This window comes from Cervus elaphus, chromosome 7 (genome assembly GCF_910594005.1).
Source record: "Cervus elaphus chromosome 7, mCerEla1.1, whole genome shotgun sequence".
NCBI classification, from domain to species: domain Eukaryota; kingdom Metazoa; phylum Chordata; class Mammalia; order Artiodactyla; family Cervidae; genus Cervus; species Cervus elaphus.
In genome coordinates, this window is record NC_057821.1 from 31,723,055 (window position 1) to 31,744,418 (window position 21,364).

Genomic DNA, 21,364 nt, shown 5'->3' on the forward strand with positions numbered 1-21,364 from the left:
TAATTATAATTTATTTCTTAATTAATTGCTTGACAGTATCTCCTCTTTGCATGGCATTTATTCCTATGTAGCATCATTATGACAACTGAACTTCACTTTTTGAGTCATTAATTTCTTCTTTTCTTAAAAACAGATGATGAAAATCTGTGGAGTTGATTGTATTGCTGAGAAGTATCACAAGGCTTATTAAGACAAAACTTACCCCAGTGAATTTCTTGGTATTCAAAAACACAGGGTCAATTTTTGAAAAACTGCCTAGATTGAAGGGAAAAATTATATCAAGCTTAGATATAGATATCTATCAAACTTAGATAGAGATGAAACACAGAGTTAAATTGATGATCTTTTTCATTGTTCTCATCTCAGGGCTCATTTTGAAATAAGTGCTTGACCTGTGCAGGTGCTATATTTGCTTATGATGCTTATAGAGGTGAAGAATCATATATCCACTGGTCTAGCACATAGAACCCAGGAAGAAGGTATTTTGAAAAACCATGAATGTGAGAAAGAACCATCTAGCTAGGTCATCCATCTGTTTCCCAAATGAAGCAGGACTCTGGATAGAGATCTATTCCTTAAGGCTGTAACTGAGATTACTAAGTTAGAAGATATGAGTAGATTAAGCATCCAGATGAATAGAAAGGAATAAAAGTACAGTGGGTTTCTGGCTTTAAATGATGCCCAGTAAGAGCTACCAGGGTAATGGTGATGGTTTGTAGAATGCTTAAACAAATTGTCGAAAAGATGGAAAGGTCACATGATACTCTGTGTAGGCAAGCATTTGTCTTATATATAATATCATCTATGAGAGTTCTGAACCCCAAAGCTGCTCCTGCCTCAGGGATTCCTGTAGTACAAACTAGAAACATATAAACCAAGGATAAGTGGGTTATAATGAGGTATATGAACTTCTGTTTGATGCTCACAATGAAAATATGAGGGTAGCACACAAAGAGAATGGCATTCCCAAAAACACCAAGTCCAGTTTGAAAGAGAAAAGCAATTCCCAGAATGCCATCCATTGAAATCATTCTGATATTTCATAGACTGAAGGACTTCAGGATGAACTTCTGACTATGTGGATCACAACAAATTGTGGAAAATTCTTAGAGATGGGAATACCAGACCACTTGACCTGCCTCCTGAGAAACCTGTATGCAGGTCAAGAAGCAACAGTCAGAACTGGACATGGAACAGCAGACTGGTTCCAAATCAGGAAAGGAGTACGTCAAGGCTGTATTTTGTGACCCTGCTTATTTAATTTATATGCAGAATACATCACGTAAAATGCCAGGCAGAATGTAGCACAAGCTGGAATCAAGATTGCTGGGAGAAATATCAATAACCTCAGATATGCAGATGATACCACCCTTATGGCAGAAAGTGAAGAAGAACTAAAGAGCCTCTTGATGAAAGTGAAAGAGAGTGAAAAAGTTGGCTTACACTCAACATTCAGAAAACTAAGATCATGGCATCCAGTCCTATCACTTCTTGGCAAATAGATGGGGAAACAATGGAAAGAGTGAGAGACTTTATTTTCTTGGGCTCCAAAATCAGTGCAGATGGTGACTGCAGCCACAAAATTAAAAGATGCTTGCTCCTTGGAAGAAAAGCTATGACTAACCTAGATAGCATATTAAAAAGCAGAGACATTACTTTGCCAACTAAGGTCCTTCTAGCCAAAGGTATGGTTTTTCCAGTAGTCATGTATGGATGTGAGAGTTGGACTATAAAGAAAGCTCAGTGCTGAAGAATTGATGCTTTTGAACTGTGGTGTTGAAGAAGACTCTTGAGAGTCCCTTGGACTACAAGGAGATCCAACCAGTCCATCCTAAAGGAAATCAGTCCTGGGTGTTCATTGGAAGGACTGACACTGAAGCTGAAACTCCAATACTTTGGCCACCTGATGCGAAGAACTGACTCATTGGAAAAGACCCTGATGCTAGGAAAGATCGAAGGCAGGAGGAGAAGGGGATGGCAGAGGATGAGATGGTTGGATGGCATCCCCGACTCAATGGACATGAGTTTGAGTAAGCTCGGGGAGTTGGTGATGGACAGGGAAGCCTGGCGTGCTGCATTCCATGGGGTTGCAAAGAGTCAGACATGACTGAGCAACTGAACTGAACTGAATCTGTTTTTCAAAATTCCTCATTTTAGTAATTATTTCCTGTGACCTCAAGAGACATTAAAACTGGTAGAGAGTAAAGGGAGATGGAGGTGTACAAAGAAGTACTGTGTGGGTGTTAGAAGAAAAATAGTAATTATGGGAAAAAGAGGAAGAGATACAAACTATGTGTATAAGAGGAAAGTGTTAGAAAAGGAAAACATTTACAGAAGAAAGTGAAAGAGTGAGGAGGGAAAGTGGGGAACTCCGGAGAAATGGTGACGAGGAAATGACAAAAAGCAAAGTTAGGGTGGAAGTCTAGCATTGAAAAACAGATCACAAGGGAAACTAAAGCCCATCAAAATATAGTGGATAGGGAAGAAAGGAAAGAAAAGGTGCAAGTACAGTAGACTGGGATGAGAGAACCAGGCACTTAGCATGTCCTTCCTTCTTCCTTGGTGAATTGCAATTATGACCTTCAGCAATTTTTTGCTCCTTCTTCTGCCACCAGGCTACTGGTAAAGGCATAGTGATTCATTTAGGAAGATAAATATTAATAAGTGCTGTTTTGTGAGTCAATAAATTTAAGGCAATTCACTCATGGTTTTTGGGCTATGCATGTGAAGCAATTTCCCACACTGAACACCTTCTTACTGAATGAACTGGTATGCAGAAAGCTTGAAGATTTCCATGTGCGTGGGTCTATTACTTTAAAGATTGAGAAAGAAATATTTAAAGACCAGTATATATTCCAGTGAGCATCCCTTAATGTTCTAAATCATTGGTTAAAATAACACTGTTTAGAACACATTGTTCTACATTCCATGAGAATTCAGCATTTCTAAATAATTAAGCATTGCTAATTGTGTTGTTGCTTTAGGGTTATTTGTAAACTGCAAAAAGAATCTTGTGAATGGGCTACATGTGGTTAAAACAATTTTCATTTTAAATGAACCATTTGTAAAAATGTGAAAGTCGAGGCAGCAACTTAGATATTTCAAACTGGTGATCCAAGGCCTAATTTAAGAACAACCCTGTACCGGTTTTCCATTGAGAAATATGTAAAACTAAATTTAAAACACAAATATAAAAGATAGTTTTAAGAGGAAAATTAGTAGTAACCTGCTAGGTAGTAGCAGGTTAGTAGCATTGGTAGTAACCTGCTAGGAAATTACAAGTGTGATTTTGAGAATATTTAAAATTTTGGGGTCACTCAATTTTTCAAATATAAGCCTCATATTTTCCCACCCATTGGGAAAGTAGGAAGGTAGCCTCCCACTTAATCTTTTAAGGACTTTTTTTTTTTAAATTTTTTAATTTTTTATTTTTTTCATTTATTTTTATTAGTTGGAGGCTAATTACTTTACACTTTTAAGGACTTTTCAAAGAGTTGTTGTTCAGTCAGTCATTCGTGTCTGACTCTTTGCAACCCCATGGACTGTAGCATACCAGGCTTCCCAATCCTTCACTATCTCTTGGAGTTTGCTCAAACTTGTGTCCATCAAGTCGGTGATGCCATCCAGCCATCTCATCCTCTGTTGTTTCCTTCTCCTCCTGCCTTCAATCTTGCCCAGCATCAGGGTCTTTTCAAAGGAGTCAGTTCTTCACATCAGGTGGCCAAAGTATTGGAGCTTCAGCTTCAGCATCAGTCCTTTCAATGAATATTCAGGACTGACTTCCTTCAGGATTGACTGGTTTGATCTCCTTTCTGTTCAAGGAACTCTCAAGAGTCTTCTCTAGCACCACAGTTTGAAAGCATCAATTCTTCAGCACTCAGCCTTCTTTACGTTCCAACACTCATATCCATACATGATTACTGGAAAAACCATAGCTTTGACTAGACAGATCTTTTGTTGGCAAAGTGATGTCTCTGCTTTTTAATATGCTCTCTAGGTTTGCCATAGCTTTTCTTTCAAGGAGCAAGCATCTTTTAATTTCATGACTGAAGTCACTGTCCGCAGTGATTTTGGAGTACAAAAAAATAAAGTCTCTAGCTGTTTCCATTGTTTCCCCATCTACTTGCCATGAAGTGATAGGACTAGATGCCATGATCTGAGTTTCTTGAATGTTGAGTTTCAAGCCAACTTTTTCATTCCCCTCTTTCACCTTCATCAAGATGCTCTTTAGTTCCTCTTCACTTTCTACCATTAAGGTGGTGTCATCTGCATATCCAAGATTATTGATTTCTCCCAGCAATCTTCCAGCTTGCAATTCATCCAGCCAAGCATTTCGCATGATGTACTCTGCATATAAGTTAAATAAGCAGGGTGACAATACACAGCATTGATGTACTCCTTGCCTAATTTTGAACCAGTCCATTGTTCCATGTCTGTTTCTATGCTTCTTGACCTGCACACAGGTTTCTCAGGAGGCAGTAATGTGGTCTGGTATTCCCATCTCTTGAAGAATTTTTCACCGTTTGTTGTGATCCACACAGTGGAAGGCTTTATTTTAGCATAATCAACAAAGCAGATGTTTTCCTGGAATTCCTTTGCTTTCTCTATGATCCAGTGAATGTTGGCAATTTGATCTCTGGTTCCTCTACCTTTGCTAAATCCAGCTTGTACATCTGGACATTCTCGGTTCATGTACTGCTGAAACCTAGCTTGAAGTATTTTGAGCATAACCTTACTAGCATGTGAAATGAGCACAATTGTGCAGTAGTTTGAATATTCTTTGGCATTGCCCTTCTTTGGAACTGGAATGAAAACTGACCTTTTCCAGTCCTGTGGCCACTGCTGAGTTTTCCAAATTTGCTGACATAGGTAAAGATGGTCAAAAATAAAGTAAGTCCTGAGGAGGTAATGTACAACATGTTGATTTTTTTAAAAAAGAGGTTACACTGAAAATATACTGAAATGGACAGTATGTTGGGTCATAATTGAAGCCTCACTTCAAAGGACCAGAATCATTCACTTTGCTATTGGTTACAGTGCATTATATTAGAAATCAATAATAAAAAGGTAATCAGATAATCTACTCTTGCTTGGAAATTATGGAACATACTTCTAAATAACACATGTGTCAAGACAGAAACCACAATAAAAAATAAATATTTTTACTCAATTATATAGGCACATCATATTAAAATTTGTGGATGCTGCAAAAGGAAAAGGAAATTTTATAGATGTGAATGCACTTCAGAACATAAGAATGCCTGAAAATATGTAAACTAATCTTCCATTTCAAAAAAACTGAGCAAAAGAAGAGGAAATCAAACTCAAAGAAAACACAAGCAAGACAAAAAGGGATGCAGAGAGAAAATAGACATACAGTGGGAGATAATTAACAAAGAACAAGGATGGCTCTTTGAAATACGTTCTCATCAAATGCAAATAAAATAGTCACCAAAATAGACCATGTGCTGAGCCATCAAATGAGTATCTGTAAATTTAAAATTGAAATTTCACAAAATATCAAATTAGAAATCAACAACAAACATACCAAAAATTTACAGATATTTGGAAACAAAAAATAACCCATGAGTCAAGGAATAAGTCAAATGAGAGTGAAAATATTTAAACTATAAGATAATAGAAGCATAACATAATAAAATCCACAAAAGAAAATGCACATACAAAATTGTATGAAAGAAAACACAGAGCTCTGAAATTTATTTATTTGTTTTTTAAATTTATCTGGCTGCACCAGTTCTTAGTCACGGCATTCGAACTCTTACTGTGGCATGTGGGTTCTAGTTCCCTGACCAGAGATCGAACCCAGGCCCCCTGCAGTGGGAGACTGGAGTCTTAGCCACTGGAGCACCAGGGATATCCTGAAATGAGAAATTTAAAAGTCAGGGATCTGTTTCCACATTAATCAGATAGAAAAAAGAAAAAATTCAAACCAAAACAGTAGAAGAAAGGAAAGAGTAACATTAAAAGAGTGAAAAATAATTAAAATATAAAAGCAAAATAGGGGAAATGAACAAAATAAAGAATTGTTTCTCCAGAAATATCAGTAAATTTGACAAATCTCTAGCAAGCTGTTGGGAAAGTAGGTGGATGCCCTATGGGTCCTGACGTGACAAATTTTCTCCGCTTGACAAAAGTCTGGTCACCCTCCTGAACCTTCTCCTAGGCCTGTGTGTGCACTCGCTTGTGAATTCCAGTTTTATCAAGAACAGTGTGTGTCAATTTAACCAGAAATCCACCCCACCATGACCTGTGATTGCCCTCAATTTCTGATCCATTTCCTCATCCTCCATCATCTCCCAGGTGAGGTCTGATCTCTGAGGATACAATAAACCTGGATCTACAGGTGTTTCATAAAATCTGGAAAATGGAACAAATGTTTTGTCAATACAGAGTGGAGAGCTGTCGCCCTAGAATACAGAAAGTACCACAGAACAGTCCCTCTAGTGACAGAATCTAACAGAAAACCAGCCAGTAAAGGGGAAATGTGTTTTGCAGAATCACAGCCCAAGCATCTCCAAAATGTAACACACAATTCGGACCTATGAGATTCGTATCATATATTTTTATGCTAAACTCACATGCTTACGTGAGTTTTCCTATTCTAGGTTACCCTACTGAAAAGATTTTTAAAGCTGTTATTTCCAAACTTTACTACATGGGTAACATGTCTTTACATATTTTCTGTGAAGTAAATTGAATAGAATTATTTCGCATGTCTTCTAATTATTCTTTCATTCCCTTGGGCTTCAGATCCAAATCTGAGCATCTAGACCTATCTCAATTACTGAGAATTTCAGGATTTTCTGCTTATCCGTTTACACCATGATTCTCAGGGTTTCTTCTACGCCCTAATTTATCATGCCATTTTTGACAATGACTTTTAAAAGCAACTAAAATATATTAGGTGCACATCAAGCTACTCTCACATCTGTCGATGAATTATAGTAAATACTATTTATGATGTAGAAATATGACCCTTGCACTTCTAAATTTCTCCAATGGACTGGACTGCTCATATCAGACTCCCACTTAAAGTTTCTTTTTAGAAGACTAGTTAACAATAAATTCTACATTTATACTATCTCTATGGGGATGTAATGGACATAATGTAACATGGGATTAATATTTAGACATGCCAAAACACTAAGATTTAAAATTCAATCAAACTTCCATTTGATCTAATTTTATAACCACTTAACTAAGAGTATTTTAACCACTTAAGTAAGTGGAGTAATTGAGAATTACTTTATGTAAGGGAACAAAGACTCCTGGCTGTTTCCAGAACTTTGGAATGAATTTTTTATTTTAAGGTTCAACTAACCCTAAGGATGAATCACTTTTATTTTCAAAGTTTTCAAATACATGCAGAAATCCACTGTCAAGGAGAATAATTCGTCATTATAAACGGAAAATGTGTTGGGGCCAGGAAATCACCTGAGGGAATAAATTTTGGAGAATGTCAGTGTGTGTTTCCAAAGAAGGGGTAGCAAATGGAAGTCTTTGGACCATGAAATGTCCCTGTGATTCTTGAGAAAGTTTAGCACTCTGGTTGTGAAATATGCTCAAGCCAGCTCTGCTTTTAGGTGGGAGAGATGCTCCTAAATTGAGAACATCTTCATGGCATTTCTATTGGGCTCTATTTCTAAAGATGATGGACCATGTACTTTATCAATTTAAGCTGTATTAAAAAAAAAAACAAAAAACTCCTGAAGCCTCCTGAAGATTCAGAAAGTCTGCCAGTCAGGAACCTTTTTCAAAGATCTGGATCAGGAATCATCCTTTGGGGATCATTTGCTTCTGATCCTAGGATTCTTCAGGTTCTCACAGGGCAACTTTGGGCTCTGGGTTTCTCGGCCAATCCAAGTTAAACTTCATCCTTCCTTGATGATCTCATATTTCAGAAGATCTCTGTCACTGTAGGCCTTTCTGAAGTGCCTCCTTTAGAAAAGGTGCCTGTGGATCCTCTTCTAAAGTCACATGTGATCTTGATTTCAATAGAGTTTTCATCTGTTTCTCTGCCTCCCTCTCTCTCCATGTCTGTCATTTGTACTGATGTGTACTGTGTCCTTCTGTCTCTCTCGGTATCTCTAGATTCCCTCACTGAGGTCCCCATAAGTCATACACCCGTCCCTGTATAGAGCAGAGGGGCATGAAAATATTTGTGCATGCAAATATTTTGCATGGTGTCTCATGCACCAGCAGACACCCTTAACTTACTGATCTCCTGAGATGCCTTCACTCTATCCCTCAGTTATCACAAAAGCCCTGTAATATTCAGCGAACCTTTCCCAAAGACAACTCTAGGAAACATGTTGGTAAGATTTTCACTTAATAAGTAAAGATTTTCAGAGTCTGATAGAGACTCAGATTCAAGAAAGTAAATAAACCCACAGACAAGGTTCCTAACAGACCTCATCACATCCGTCAAAGTCGGCCCTGGGTGGGCTTGAACCACCAACCTTTCGGTTAACAGCCGAACGCGCTAACCGATTGCGCCACAGAGCCAAAGACGCTGCAAGGTTTCTTTTCCAAGGATGTTATTTTTTCAATTTAAACTGTATATAACATTTTATAAATGTATCTTTTGCTGGGTAATAATATCAATATTATTCTTAGTAGAGGAAAAACGGAGTGTCAATTAAGCGGGGATTGGGACGCGGAACTGTTGTTTACCCGAACATGAGCGTAATCTGAGGAAAGACATCCGGACAGAATTTAATTCTCATTTCAGTGAGAGAGTTTTCGCTAATAATTCAATTGATGGAAAACCCCTGGAAGGATTCCACAGACACGAAGATACATTAAGTGGGAAAGACACCGGTAAGAGCAACGAAGAGGGGGAAATAATTTAGAAGAAAATCTGTTTTTAGGTTTTCCAATAGAAAGTTGGAAAAGTTGAGGGGAAACAAATAACCATCACAAAAGCCAAGCCTAGTAAGTTGTTCCTTGAAAAGAACTCAGGCGAGTTCTTTTTATTCACCTTTAGGTGAGTAAAGTTTGGGCACTTTCACATTTAGTTAAGTGAAAGCCGTGACTCTGGTCTTCCTTGGCTTATTATTTCATATTAACTAGTGCTTCATTATGAATTTCTGTCCTGAATATTCAAATGGGTGCCATAGTATCAATAAAATGTACCCAAGTACACGACATTTTTCATTAGGTTATTTTCTCTTTTGATATATATATAGTATATATTATATAAATATATAAAAATGTATTTTAAATATAGACCCTTAACTCAATCACACACAGTAGCTCATGGGTGGGATGACTGGGCAGGAGCTGACAGAGTCCTGGTTATTCTCAGGTCCCTTGAGACCAGTCCTGGGTCACAGCCTGGTCTTCGCCCTGGAAGCCACCATCCATTGAAGCCCTTCTACATGGTTAGATGTGCTTCTCAAATACATTTTCTTGTCCTTCCCTCCCCTTTTATCCTTCCCCTTGGTTTCCAGGGTAATTCCAACCATGCCCTCCCCCATCCTGCAGTATCCTGGGACACAACTGGTGTTTGTGCCTGCACCAGCCTCCTTTGTTCTTCTGTACCCTCCTGAGTTGACTGCATGCCTGAGAGGGCAGGTTGAGGAGAGGGAAAGCCAAAAAACTTTACATTGCTGTTCATGGAAGCTTAGTTCAAGTCTCAGAGGTATTCCCCATTTTAACGTATTAAAAAAAAAAAAATTAGAGCTTAGAAAAGCAAACACAGCTTCTTTCCATTTCATTCTCCCCGGCTGAGTTTATTACTCAGATAGCTTTGTGTTGGTGTGAGAATGGTGGGCACATTTACCAAAAAGGAAAATTACCACTTTTGCTGGGAATTGGAGGTGGGACTCTCTTAAAGGTTGGGAACTCTAATTAACACAGATCTTCCGCTGCTGAGGATGGGGTCACATCAAATAAACCCATCTAAGTTGAAAGCATCTGTAATTCGAAAATGCATTTAATACACCTAACATACTGAACAGCATAGCGTAACCTGGTGGTGGTGATGTAGTCGCCAAGTCTATCAGACTGGACTCCTCTGTCCATGGGATTCTCCAGGCAAGAATACTGGATCGAGTTGCCATTTCCTTTTCCAAGGGATCTTCCTGAACCAGGAATCGAACCCAGGTCTCCTACATTGCAGGCAGATGATTTACTGCACCCTGAACGTGCTCAGAACACTTTCACTAGTTGGGCAAAATCTAACCTAAAGCCTATTTCTTAACTGTGTTGATTATCTCATGTTATTTATTGAATACTGTACTGAGAGTGAAAAGTAATCATTTATCCTTATGATTGAATGGCTGCCCAGCTCCAGGAGAGTATCACACCACTTTTCACTAGCACTCACTAGCCATGGAAAAGATCAAAATTCAAAACTGGAAGTAGTTTCTACTGAATGTGCACCACCTTTGCACTGAAGTTGAAAAATTAAACACTGAACCATTTTAAGTCAGGGACAAACAACCCACTGAAATATTAACTCTCTTAGGGAAACAGGGCACATTCCTGAGGCTTAGACAAAGGATTTTTCCCCTTCAACTCTACTGTAATACCAGTATTATGTTACAAGACTACTTCCAGAGATATGAAGAACAATGGAAAAGTAAACTGAGGAAGAGTGCTTGGCGACTTTTGGACATTTTCAGGAATAATTTCACAAGCCTGGACACACCTATCAAGAGCCCTCCTACTCTCTTAAGCAGGATCCCATTCCTCATTTTACCAATTTATTATTTTCTGCAAATGCAGGGTCCTAGCTTCTTGGATGGTGTGTAACTAAGTTGATTCAAAGAATTCATTGCAACAATAGGTTCGTAACTTAGTCTAATCATATAGGGGATGGTTGAGCGTTAAATCACCCAGTTTGCAACACTTGGTATTAGATTAATCCATTCATATTTGCAGTAACTCTTCACTATATGTCACGTGACGTTCATGCAATAAATATTTACCATATATACTAGGGAAGACGCTGGTAATAAAAAAACATTAAGGAGCAACTTGTGTCCATAGATGAGCCTAATTTTAATGATGGAAATGTGGAGATGATATCATTTTGTATGCTTGTGTATTAAACAAGTCAATTCACATTAAAAAACTTAAGCATTGTTCAAATGGGGACAAAACTGGAAGTATAAAAAAGGTATTTTCCTTTCAAAGGGCTTAGAAGTGAGGGAATCACGATTATAATTCCTGGGAAATTGATTTCCTTCCACCCATTATTTTCATTTTTCACTCCACTTGTGACTTACCCACAGGTGTGAGCTCTACATGCAGAACTGTTTAAACTTGAGACTGAAATGCTGACTTTGAATATGCTTATATATAACATCAACCTGCAAACACAAGTTCGTTCATTCAAAAAATTAAGCCCTACGTGTTTTACTGTTAGTAACTTAAGTTTCTTCATCTTGGTATTCTCTATGTAGGAGAGGTGACAACAGACACTCAAATTTGAATAAATGAATAAGACAGCTTGTTAGATTCTGAAACTGGATCTTCCTGGTTCACGTGGAAGACATCATTAAGAGTCCACACAGAATAAACCCACACGAAATGAACACAGAAACAAAAATACCAAGTTCCTAAGATAAGGGTATAACGCTACACAGATGTGTTTGTGTGCTGGGTAGGAGGCGTATGGATTGTGAAAAATGTTACACTTAACGGACCATAATTCATTTCTCTCCTCCCAAATAAACTGCACCTATCAAGCTGAGATCTTAACAAAACGTGGTTATTTAGAGCCAAAGTAGATGAATCCATTTGACCCAAAGAACACATTGATAATTATATTGATGACAGTTAAGCAGAAAGTACAAAAAGAACCTAAGAAAATAAATGGTGCAAGCAAAACTCAAATGACTTATTATTATCACTCTAACACTTCCTGTAAGTTTAAAAGCCAGAGTTTTAGTCTATTGTGAGGCTGTGTGTAGATATTTTCCAGTTTTTTGTTGACATCTCAGTTTTCAGTTCCCCTCAGTGGCTTACATGCATTCTATCACCTCCAGAGCTGCTCTGCATGTTATTTGTGAACTTCCCTGGTCTAAGGGTAGACAAAGTGTACAAACGCACCTGAAGGGCATCATGTGTGCACAACTACCTCCTAGGCTTTGCCTACCTTTACAATGGTCTGAACCCAACACTCCATCCGTGGAGTTTTGTTTACAATTACAGGAGTGTATCAGGCTCTGTCAGACTTTGGTTCACTTCTCAGGATGTTGCTTACTTTCCCAAATAGAATCAATCAGCCCTTCCCATGGCCTCACTCTACCTCTTAAATACATCTGGCATGATGCCTATAATACTTCTATACATTTATTTCTTAAACATCTGTTTTTTTTAGCAGTCTATAAGACTTACACCAAGGGCCATGTGTCCTTATATACTGACTTAGTAAATGCTGAATTAAATAAATGTTAACAACAAGGCCTAAGAAATTGATTAAATAGGTAAATGTTGAATTAGGTTAAGTGTTAACAACATGGCCTAAGAAACTGATTAGATAGAAAACTATCCAGGTTAAAATAGAGGGATGTATCCTGGGTCCAGGAGATGGAACGAAGGTGGGTGAATTCTGTCCAACACACAGAAGCTGGAACTTATCCAATGACCATCTCCACTCCCCACCCCATAAACTACAAAGGCATGTTTAAAAATATGTATTTACATATATCTTTTTCTATTCTATAAATATATTTTGAAGGTGGCTCCCAAGCCACTCTAGCCCATTAACCCCTGTCCCTATTAACCTTTTCTAAATAAAAAGGATGTTGCTGCTGCCCAATAATGTGGCTGGTAAACAGCCGTCTGGACTAGCCATTATCACTCTAAATCAAGGGAAAGGCTGTTCCTGGGGCGAGAAAGTAGGACTTTTAAAGGGTCCCAGTGGGCAGGAGACAGGAAGCCACGAACTGAACAAGGTAAAACAGACATGAGCAGTAGTCATAATCATGCTAGTAACAACTAAGTGCCTCAGTCAGGCATGTACAGGAGCTGGGAGGAGAAAGAGGAGAGGTCTACAAAACTTCTGTCTGAGGAACTCACCAGACTTCTGGTTTGAGAAACACAATAAAATGTCTGCCTGGGTAGTCATTATAAGGTAGACAGGACGCTGGGCTGGGCTAGGAGGTGGAAGGGGCCTCTCTGACCCTCAAGAGTTCCTGACCAGTGAGGAGTCCTCCCTGCTCTCTGACGGTGTAGGGGCTCCAAAGATCTTGGCAAGAAGCCCTCGGTTGGAGCGGGCCTGGTCCTGAGCGTTAGCCAGGCGAGCTCGTTCACGTCCCCCTGGCCGAGCTGCCTTCCGGGCCCTCAGCTCCTGCTCAGTAGGACGCTGGGCAAAGGCCCAGGAACCATTCGGGCGGGTAGAGTCCCCATCAGCCGCAAGGAAACGCTGTCCGCGCTCCACACTTCGAAGATAGAAGTCCGTCTCACGCTTGGCCTGGGCAACCTCAGCCCTCAGACGCTGCCTGCGCACCTGGCGCTCAAAAGCAAGATGCTCGCTGAGGTGGGACCAGGTAAAACGGTGCAGGTACTGTAGACAGGAAAACAAGAAAAGATCTGAGTAGGGCAGATCAGAGATGGGGAGTTGACGGAAGGGATGGGGGCCAAAAAGATGACAGGGGTGCGTGGGCTGTGGCCGCGAAGACGAGAGGATGAGTGGCGCAGCAGACAAGCCAATCCCCTCACCTTGAGGTTCCACAGGTCATAACGGAAGGGGCTGCGCCTGCGGGAGCCCATGGGCGTGTTGTGAAGACTGGCCGCCACACGCTTGGCTACTCGCTTGTCCCGGAACTCCACCCAGCCCTCCGTGTAGTCCTTGCTGTATTTGGACCGCTTTTTCCCTCCGGCCGCGGAGGCAGCTGCTGCCTTCTTCTTGCGCCTCACGAACCCGTCTGGAGTTCAAGACAAAGCAGTGGTCAGAGAGGCCCACACAGCATCCATTCAACAGCACCTCCCACTCACCAATTCTCCAGACCTCCCCGCAGGCCAGGATCCCACCTTGTCTTTGCCCAGAAGTGGCTAACTCCATAGTCCACACTTTACCCCTTGTCTAAACTCAACCTTTTCCTCAAATGTTAATTCTTTCATCATTACGTCTGCCCCAATCGTTCTATTTAAAACCTGCCCAGGCCCCCAACCCCAATTCCAACTAGTGACTGAATGGGAGTTGGGCGCGGCCTATCATATACTGTCTCTTGACCTGGGCCTCGACACGACAAAGAGATACGTTCAGTTTTGTGGGAAAGTCACTGAGATTTTAATTCAGGCCGTACTCATTTAACAAACTGGTAAATTCGCCTCAAGAAAGTAGGGTGGTCGGAGCCGAGATTAGAATCCAAAAAGTAGCAAAGAGCTTAGGCTCAGCTAGGTATACAGGGCTGCCCACATTCCATTTCAGCCTTCTAAGAAATGTGCGCGTCACCTATTTACCAAAGAAAACAGACGCAGGTCCCCGGCCCCGTCAGCGCCTCCAAGCGCAGCTGAGGCAACAAAACACGCACTGTGTATTCATTGCCAGCGAGTACCACCCCTCTTCCCTCACCATCAAGGCCTGAGCACTTACCCTCCGCCTGGAAAAAAACACGCCCGACCTCCCCGTAGGCGCTAAGAAGGTTCCGTACGTGTAAAGGCCTAAAGCGGGGCGGGATGTGGCCCAGGTACACAATGCCCGGCACTACCCGTTTCTTGCTGCTGCCAGCCGCCTCTTCGGATTCCTCCTGTTCCTCCTCTTCCCCTAGTTTCTGGTCACTCCCTTCCAGAGGTCCCAGCTCCGCAGCGCCCGGCTCCAAACCCTCTGCCTCCATGCTTGCCGGTACGTACGACGGAGCAGCCGTAAAGCGCCGCACCTCTGACGCACTAGTGTGCGACGACCTGCGTTGGGTGGGCGAGGCCGGCTCGAGTGACGTCAAACGACGAGAAAGAACTGGGCTGTACCCGACAGTGCAGGACTAGCGGAGAGGGCGGAAGCAGGCCCTGGGTCAGCCGTGACTTTCAAAGCCTGAGAGCCCTTGACTCCCGAGCTGACGAGACAAAGGCGAGGTAGACCCTCAAGTATAATTTACCCTAGAGGATTCCGTGGTGAGATGCAAAATGAGGGGATGAGGCATGCTCTTCCGGAAATTTTGGAGAACTATTTTGGAAGTGAGGGGAGTTTCTTTGTATTCCAGAGGTCAAAGTAGCATTTTACCCAAAGGACTCGGGTGTGGCTCCAGTTGGGGGATGGCTCAACTTTTGAAGTTTACTGAAATTTCATTTTTTTAATTAATTAAGTTTGACTGTTAAGTGTTTTTCAAAATTTAATTTAGAAATTTGAGTTTTTAAAATTTAAGTTTTGAGAATGTAATTTACCTTTGCAAATAAAAGTTTTAGAAATTTAGTTAGACTTAATTTTTGAAAATTTCATTTGTGACCTTTTCACTTAGTTAAAATCTTTTTTACTTTAAAATATTAATTTAAAATTTGATTTTGTGAATAAATTGTCTAAAAGTTTTAACTTGCCACAGTTATTTCTTTTATTTTAAAATTTGGCGCCTGTTTTACATTTGTGTTAATGCATGATTTGTATTTATACTTCTGTTACAAACATCTACTGGCAGATGTATACTTAGCCTTGATTTAAGCCACCGCTAGGACAGGGAGCTTTATTCTCCCTGGGATTTGTGTTTTCACAGTTTTGGGGTCCAGGGTACCCAAAATGTGCCTCAATGGCATACTGATTATGTTAAATTAAAGTTACTAAAGAATCTGGTACTACTACAAGAATGACACTCTTAGAGTCTTCTTTCTGTCTCCCTAAAAGCAAGAAATCTCTCTTGTGAAAGGTGTACTCCATGCATTTGGTGGAAAGACACCATTAGCACCAAAGATATTCTGGGTTAAGGTTTATAAACAAACCTTATTTCTTTACTACCTCAAGCCTAAACTCTATTTAGATTCTTCACTAACTGGGCACCCAGAACCTAAGTTTCTTTGTCTAAAAAGTATAAAAGCTGCCTGATTTGGCCACTTCTTAGGTCCCATTTCTATGGGACCTCCATGCTCATGAATCAAATTTCTTTCTTTTTCTCCTGTTAACATCTTGCAACCACAGGTACTCAAGAAGAGAAGGGGAAATTTCCCCCTTCCCAACAACAGATTTGCTGTTAGATCACAAACTAATTTTCCCTCTTTTGTAGCCAAGCACTCCAGAAAGCAAACTCACGCAGAAGGACAGCGTGAATAGTGGAGTGCAGTTTATTACACTGGCTGGTCCGAGGCAGAGTTTCCTCTTTAGCCAGGGTTCCTGACCAATTTTTGTGACAACCTTTTATGCCCAAAGTGTGCCAAGCCCACATCCCCAAATTCTTTAAAACCCACTCTGGACAATGTTAGTAAGACATACAGTCAGGTTTTAGCCATAAATTCACATTCTAAAGCTGTCTGGACATACAGTTTAGCCCACATCAATAGGTATTATTAAGATTACAGAAGATAGTGATTGATTACATAGTGGGCATTGCATTCCTTCTGGCTCTGGAAGGTCTAGGTACGGGGTCTGCCTGGTCTGGTTTTTATCTGTTGGAGACCTGTTCGGCCACTGGTATTTTATCTCCATGGCCTCCCAGATGTACAGTCCAAAAGTTTGCTGAGAGTGTAAGATGGAGTTCCTTTTCTTTTAAAAATGAAGTCAGTCCAGTCAGGGCAACCTGCTCCTTTCCTCTTTCATTACCCCCTCTTGATGCTCTCAACTTCTAGTGTGAGTATCAGTCATAGGGACATATTGCATATTAGGTCTTTTGGCATGTACTTGTGTAAATGCAGTCAATCTCAACGACACAAATTGGACAACACACTGGAGAATACAAGGTCCACATAACAAAATTAACAGAGCAACTATAACAACAATTGACAGACTTCCACCAATCACCCTTTATCCATTACAAAAGAGAAGCCCAAAACGGTACTGAGCCATCTGACATTTGTTTTACAGGAGCTTGCGTATCTCTAAGAACCTCAGTAACATTTCCAGACAGGACTGGGATATACACACAGCACTCAACCTTTATTTTGGCACAAGTCCCTCCTTGAGCAGCGGTCAAGATGTCCAAAGTCATTCTATTTTGAATTACTGCCTTTCTCATTTGTATTTGTTCAGTATTTAATGCTTGAATTACCCTCAGGCTGTCATTTAGGACCCTTTGGGTGAAATTATTAGGACTTCAACTCTAATGATTATAGCTGTAGTGCCCAACGAAGGAACAAATGCAGCAGCCAAATAATCATACCAATGGAAAACTGATCGTGACCATCTGGCCGGTAGGGAGGGTAAATTTAAGGGCTCCTGTATTGCTGGCCTAATGTTCCCACGGCAAAGGCAAGACCTAAAGTACATCTTCCTACTCACCCTGCGGGTAGCCATGGCCACAGATTGGTCCTGCATAGCCAACGAGAGCTGTTTGGGGCAATCCACCTGATTCCGGGGTTGACTCCCTAGTCCATCCCAGGCTATTGGGTGGATTAATTGGGATCATAAGTAACTTTACAGGTCTTATAACACTGTTCTGTCCATAGAGAGCCTACTGGCTTCAAGTCCATTTTGTCTGTTGTCTGGTTATATCCAATAGTGTGTACATCTTGTTCCCAGCAAATGTCAGCTATCATAACAAGTTGTCCCTTTTCAGGAGTAATCCACATATATTCATTTCATATCTGGTAAGATTGGTCAAAATACCTGTTGTTTTTTTTTATTGTTTGGACTTATTGGCTGTCACCATATATTGATAAGCATTTTCTGAGCTAAGAATATAATTAAAATGTATCCCATGACCTTTTGTCAGACCATCAGCCTTTTTATCAAACCAATGAGTAGTGACTGCTGTAATGACAGTTTCCACACTTGACTTTTGTTGTTTCATCTGAAGAAAATAGTCACATAAACTAGACATGTCACCCCTTCGTAGAGGCGACACCCACCATGGGAGTCCATCCATAACAGACATGGGCATAGCTCCAAACACCCAGCAGTTAGATCTATTATGAAAGTCAGTGTAGGAGTGTGCCCATGAGATGAAAACATTGTCTTGTGCTGAAATTATGGTTAATCCCAGGATACCAGAAAGTCCATGTAGTAGGAGTTGATTGCAGAGCTTCATTTTTTCTTTTTAAGATGATCTTGGTTTCACAGAGATCAGTGGGGGCCTTTTGTGTAGTCCACTTAGCATCCTCCAGGTCTGTATGGTATGTCCTCTTCACCCTCATGTGATGGATCCAGGGAGTGACACCTGCAACTTTAACTGCCGTAGGTGTAGTTAGTACAACAGTATATGGACCTTTCCAATGTGGGGCCAAGGAGTCATGCTTCCAGTCCTTGACCCACACTTGATCACCGGGCACAAATTCATGAATCTGCTCCCCAAGGGGGAACGACACCCATTCTTGGACACACTTAGTTACCTGGTTTATCATTCCATCCTCTGGGACATCCCATTCCTCTCTTACGTGGCAAATTTGCCAACACCTGTCTTACTATGGGAGGGGGTCTTCCATAGACAGTTTCATAAGGAGAATAACTATGGGGACACGGGGTCATTCTTAATTTGAGCAAGGCCACCAGAAGTAAGTCCATCCATGAACAGTCAGTCTTTATGATCCATTTTGAAAGTGTATCATTTAGGGTTTGGTTAGTTCTTTCCACCATTCTGGAACTCTGGGGCCTATATGCTGTATGTAATTTCCATTTGACATTTAGAGGTTTACATACTTGTTGAATTAAATTGGCTACAAAAGCAGGGCCATTGTCTGATCCTATACTGGTTGGGAACCCAAATCTGGGGATTATTTCTCGAATCAGACAATGAGCCACTTCATTTGATTTTTCAGTTCAGGTGGGGAATGTCTCCAATCAACCTGAAAAGGTACGTTCCATGACTAGTAAATAATGATAATACCAGTAGGGTCTCATTTCAGTAAAGTCCACTTCTAAATGTTCAAAGGGCAGAGTACCCTTTAATTGTATTCCTGGAGATTTCTGCTTATGTCCAGGGGCAGCATTGACCTGTGAGCTGAATAGTTCTGGGATTCCATTTTACACAAGGAAGAAAGCCGTGGTATTAAAAAAATATTTCTGAATTAATTCTTCCATTTTGTCACATCCCAAGTGGGTTGTCTGGGGTACCTGAGACACTAATGAAGAGGCCAATATCTCGGGAACTAGCAACCAGCCATCCAGCAGTTCCCACCAGCCCTTTTCATTCTTGGTGGCCTTTCTGTTTCAGTCAGCTGGTCTTGGGCCAGGGTATACTGTGGGAGAGTTGAAGTTAACGCGGGCATTCTCAAGAGCACAAAAGTCTTAACAATTCCACTCCAGTGCCTCCAGATTCTTCAGCGGCTTGTTTTGCGGCTCTATCTGCCTGTCGGTTTCCCCACGCCTGCAGGGTGCCCTCTTTTTGGTGAGCCCAGCAATATATTACTGCCACTTTTTCAGGTTCCCATATAGCATCTGGTAGGGTCAAGATTTCTTCCCTGTTTTTAATGTCTTTTCCGTTAGCTATCAAGAGCCCTCTCTCCTTGTATAGGGCCCCATGCACATGCAAAGTAACAAAAGCATACCTGGAGTCAGTGTAAACGTTGGTCTTCTTACCTTTTGACAATGGGAGGGCCCGAACAAGAGCCCATAATTCAGTCTGTTGAGCAGACCAGTGAGGTGGCAGAGAACCAGCTTCGACGATGCTCGCATACCCCCGACAGCCCTTGTCCTTGTTTCACCAGGCTGGCGCCATCAGTGTACAGGACCCAATCTGGGTCCGGGATTGGCTGGTCTCTCAGGTCAGGTCTGCTAGCATAAACTTCTTCCAGGATTTCTTCACAATTATGTGAGGGTTCGCCTCCCCCAACAGGAAAGAGTGTAGCCGGATTTAAGGCCTGACAGAGCTCAATAGTAACATAGGGGTTCTCACATAAAAGTCCCTGATATTGGGTAATCTGCTATATTGACAACCATTTGTGGGGATCCCCTCATAGGAGAGCATTGACCTCATGGTGGATCTTTACAGTTAAGTTTTGGCCCAAAGTTAGCTTGGTTGCTTCTCAGACCAGTAAGGCAACCGCAGCAGTCGCCCAAAAGCACCCAGGCCACCCGGTGGCAATGTTGTCCAGCCGTTTTGAGAGATAGGCCACTGGTCTATCCCATGTCCCCAAAGCCTGGGTTAATACCCCCATAGCCACTTTGTCCTTTTCAGTCATAAAGAGTGAAGGGTTTAGTAAGTTCTGGCAGACCCAATACAGGTGCCGATGTAATTGCCAATTTTAACTTTTCAAAGGCCTGTTGCTGCCTCTCAGTCCAATTTAGTGAATCCCCTTCTGACCCTGTTAGGAGTTCATATAAGGGCTGGGCCATCTGAGAGTATCCTGGGATCCAAATTCTACAGAACTCAATGGCTCCCCAAAATTCTCGGACCTATCGTCAGGTTTTTGGTCGTGGGATTCTCAAGATTACTTCTTTCTTGGATTAGTCCAACAGTCTTGTGCCCCCTATCAGGACAAACCCCAAATATCTTACCTCCTCCTTGTGGATCTGTGCCTTTTTCCTCGAAACTCGGTAGCCAGCCTCCATCAACAGTTCCAGCAAAGCTTTAGTTTCTTCCCAACAGTGTTCTTTATTCTCTGCAGCCAACAGCAGGTCGTCCACGTATTGTAGCAGCCAGTATCTAAACCTTTCTGGCTGGAATGAGTCCAGATTGGAAGCCAAGGCTTCCCCGAAAATGATCGGGGAATTCTTAAATCCTTGCAGGAGGCAAGTCCAAGTGAGCTGTTGTTTGGTGCTCCCTGCTGGATCTTCCCATTCAAAGGCAAAAATGGGTTCAGATACCAGAGCAACGTGGATACAAAAGAATGTGTCTTTTAGATCCAGGCAAGTATAGATCTTATCACTCGGTGGGAGGAGGCTGAGTAAGGTATACGGGTTAGCAACAGTGGAGTGTAGAGTTACGGCTGCTTGGTTGACCAGTATGAGGTCCGGTACAGGCCTGTGGTCCAGTCCCCCTTCTTAACTGGTAGGCTCAGTGTGTTCCAAGCTGACTGGCATTCAATCATGATGCCTGCCTGCCGTAGCCTATTTATATGTGGCAAGATGCCAACTCGGGCCTCCAGTGGTAGCGGGTACTGACATTTCCTGACTGGTATGGCACCAGGTTTGAGTTCTCTTACCACCGGAGCTTGATGTTTGGTGAGCCCGGGTGGGGGCGGGTGCGTATCTTTCGCCCAAACCACAGGGAATTGTTGGATCAGCTCTCTCTCTGGATTGTTTAACCCATCTGGCTTCCCTTCCGAAGGATCATGCAACCTCCATTCATCTTGAGGGGTTACTGAAAGGAAAAGT

General features: G+C 41.5%; 1 protein-coding gene and 1 non-coding gene across 2 annotated transcripts; both read right to left on the reverse strand.

Annotated features, from left to right (window-relative positions):
• Positions 1-8,452: 8,452 nt before the first annotated feature.
• TRNAN-GUU lies at positions 8,453-8,526 on the reverse strand. Its single transcript has one exon. It is a non-coding gene; the product is annotated as a tRNA-Asn (tRNA).
• Positions 8,527-11,009: 2,483 nt separating this feature from the next.
• On the reverse strand, positions 11,010-14,845 carry ABT1 (activator of basal transcription 1). Its single transcript, XM_043908259.1, has 3 exons — positions 14,573-14,845; positions 13,696-13,901; positions 11,010-13,540 (listed from the first exon to the last, which is right to left on the reverse strand). Exons 1-3 carry the CDS (start codon positions 14,811-14,813, stop codon positions 13,160-13,162), a joined length of 828 nt encoding a protein of 275 aa, XP_043764194.1. The 5' UTR covers positions 14,814-14,845; the 3' UTR covers positions 11,010-13,159.
• Positions 14,846-21,364: the final 6,519 nt, after the last annotated feature.

Coding starts and splice junctions, on each gene's coding strand:
- ABT1 (XM_043908259.1), bottom strand. CDS start 14,813: ATGGAGGCAGAGGGTTTGGAGCCGGGCGCTGCGGAGCTGGGACCTCTG. Junction 13,902..14,572: donor TGTTTTTTTCCAGGCGGAGG/GTAAGTGCTCAG, acceptor CTTGAACTCCAG/ACGGGTTCGTGAGGCGCAAG. Junction 13,541..13,695: donor ATGACCTGTGGAACCTCAAG/GTGAGGGGATTG, acceptor TCCTGTCTACAG/TACCTGCACCGTTTTACCTG.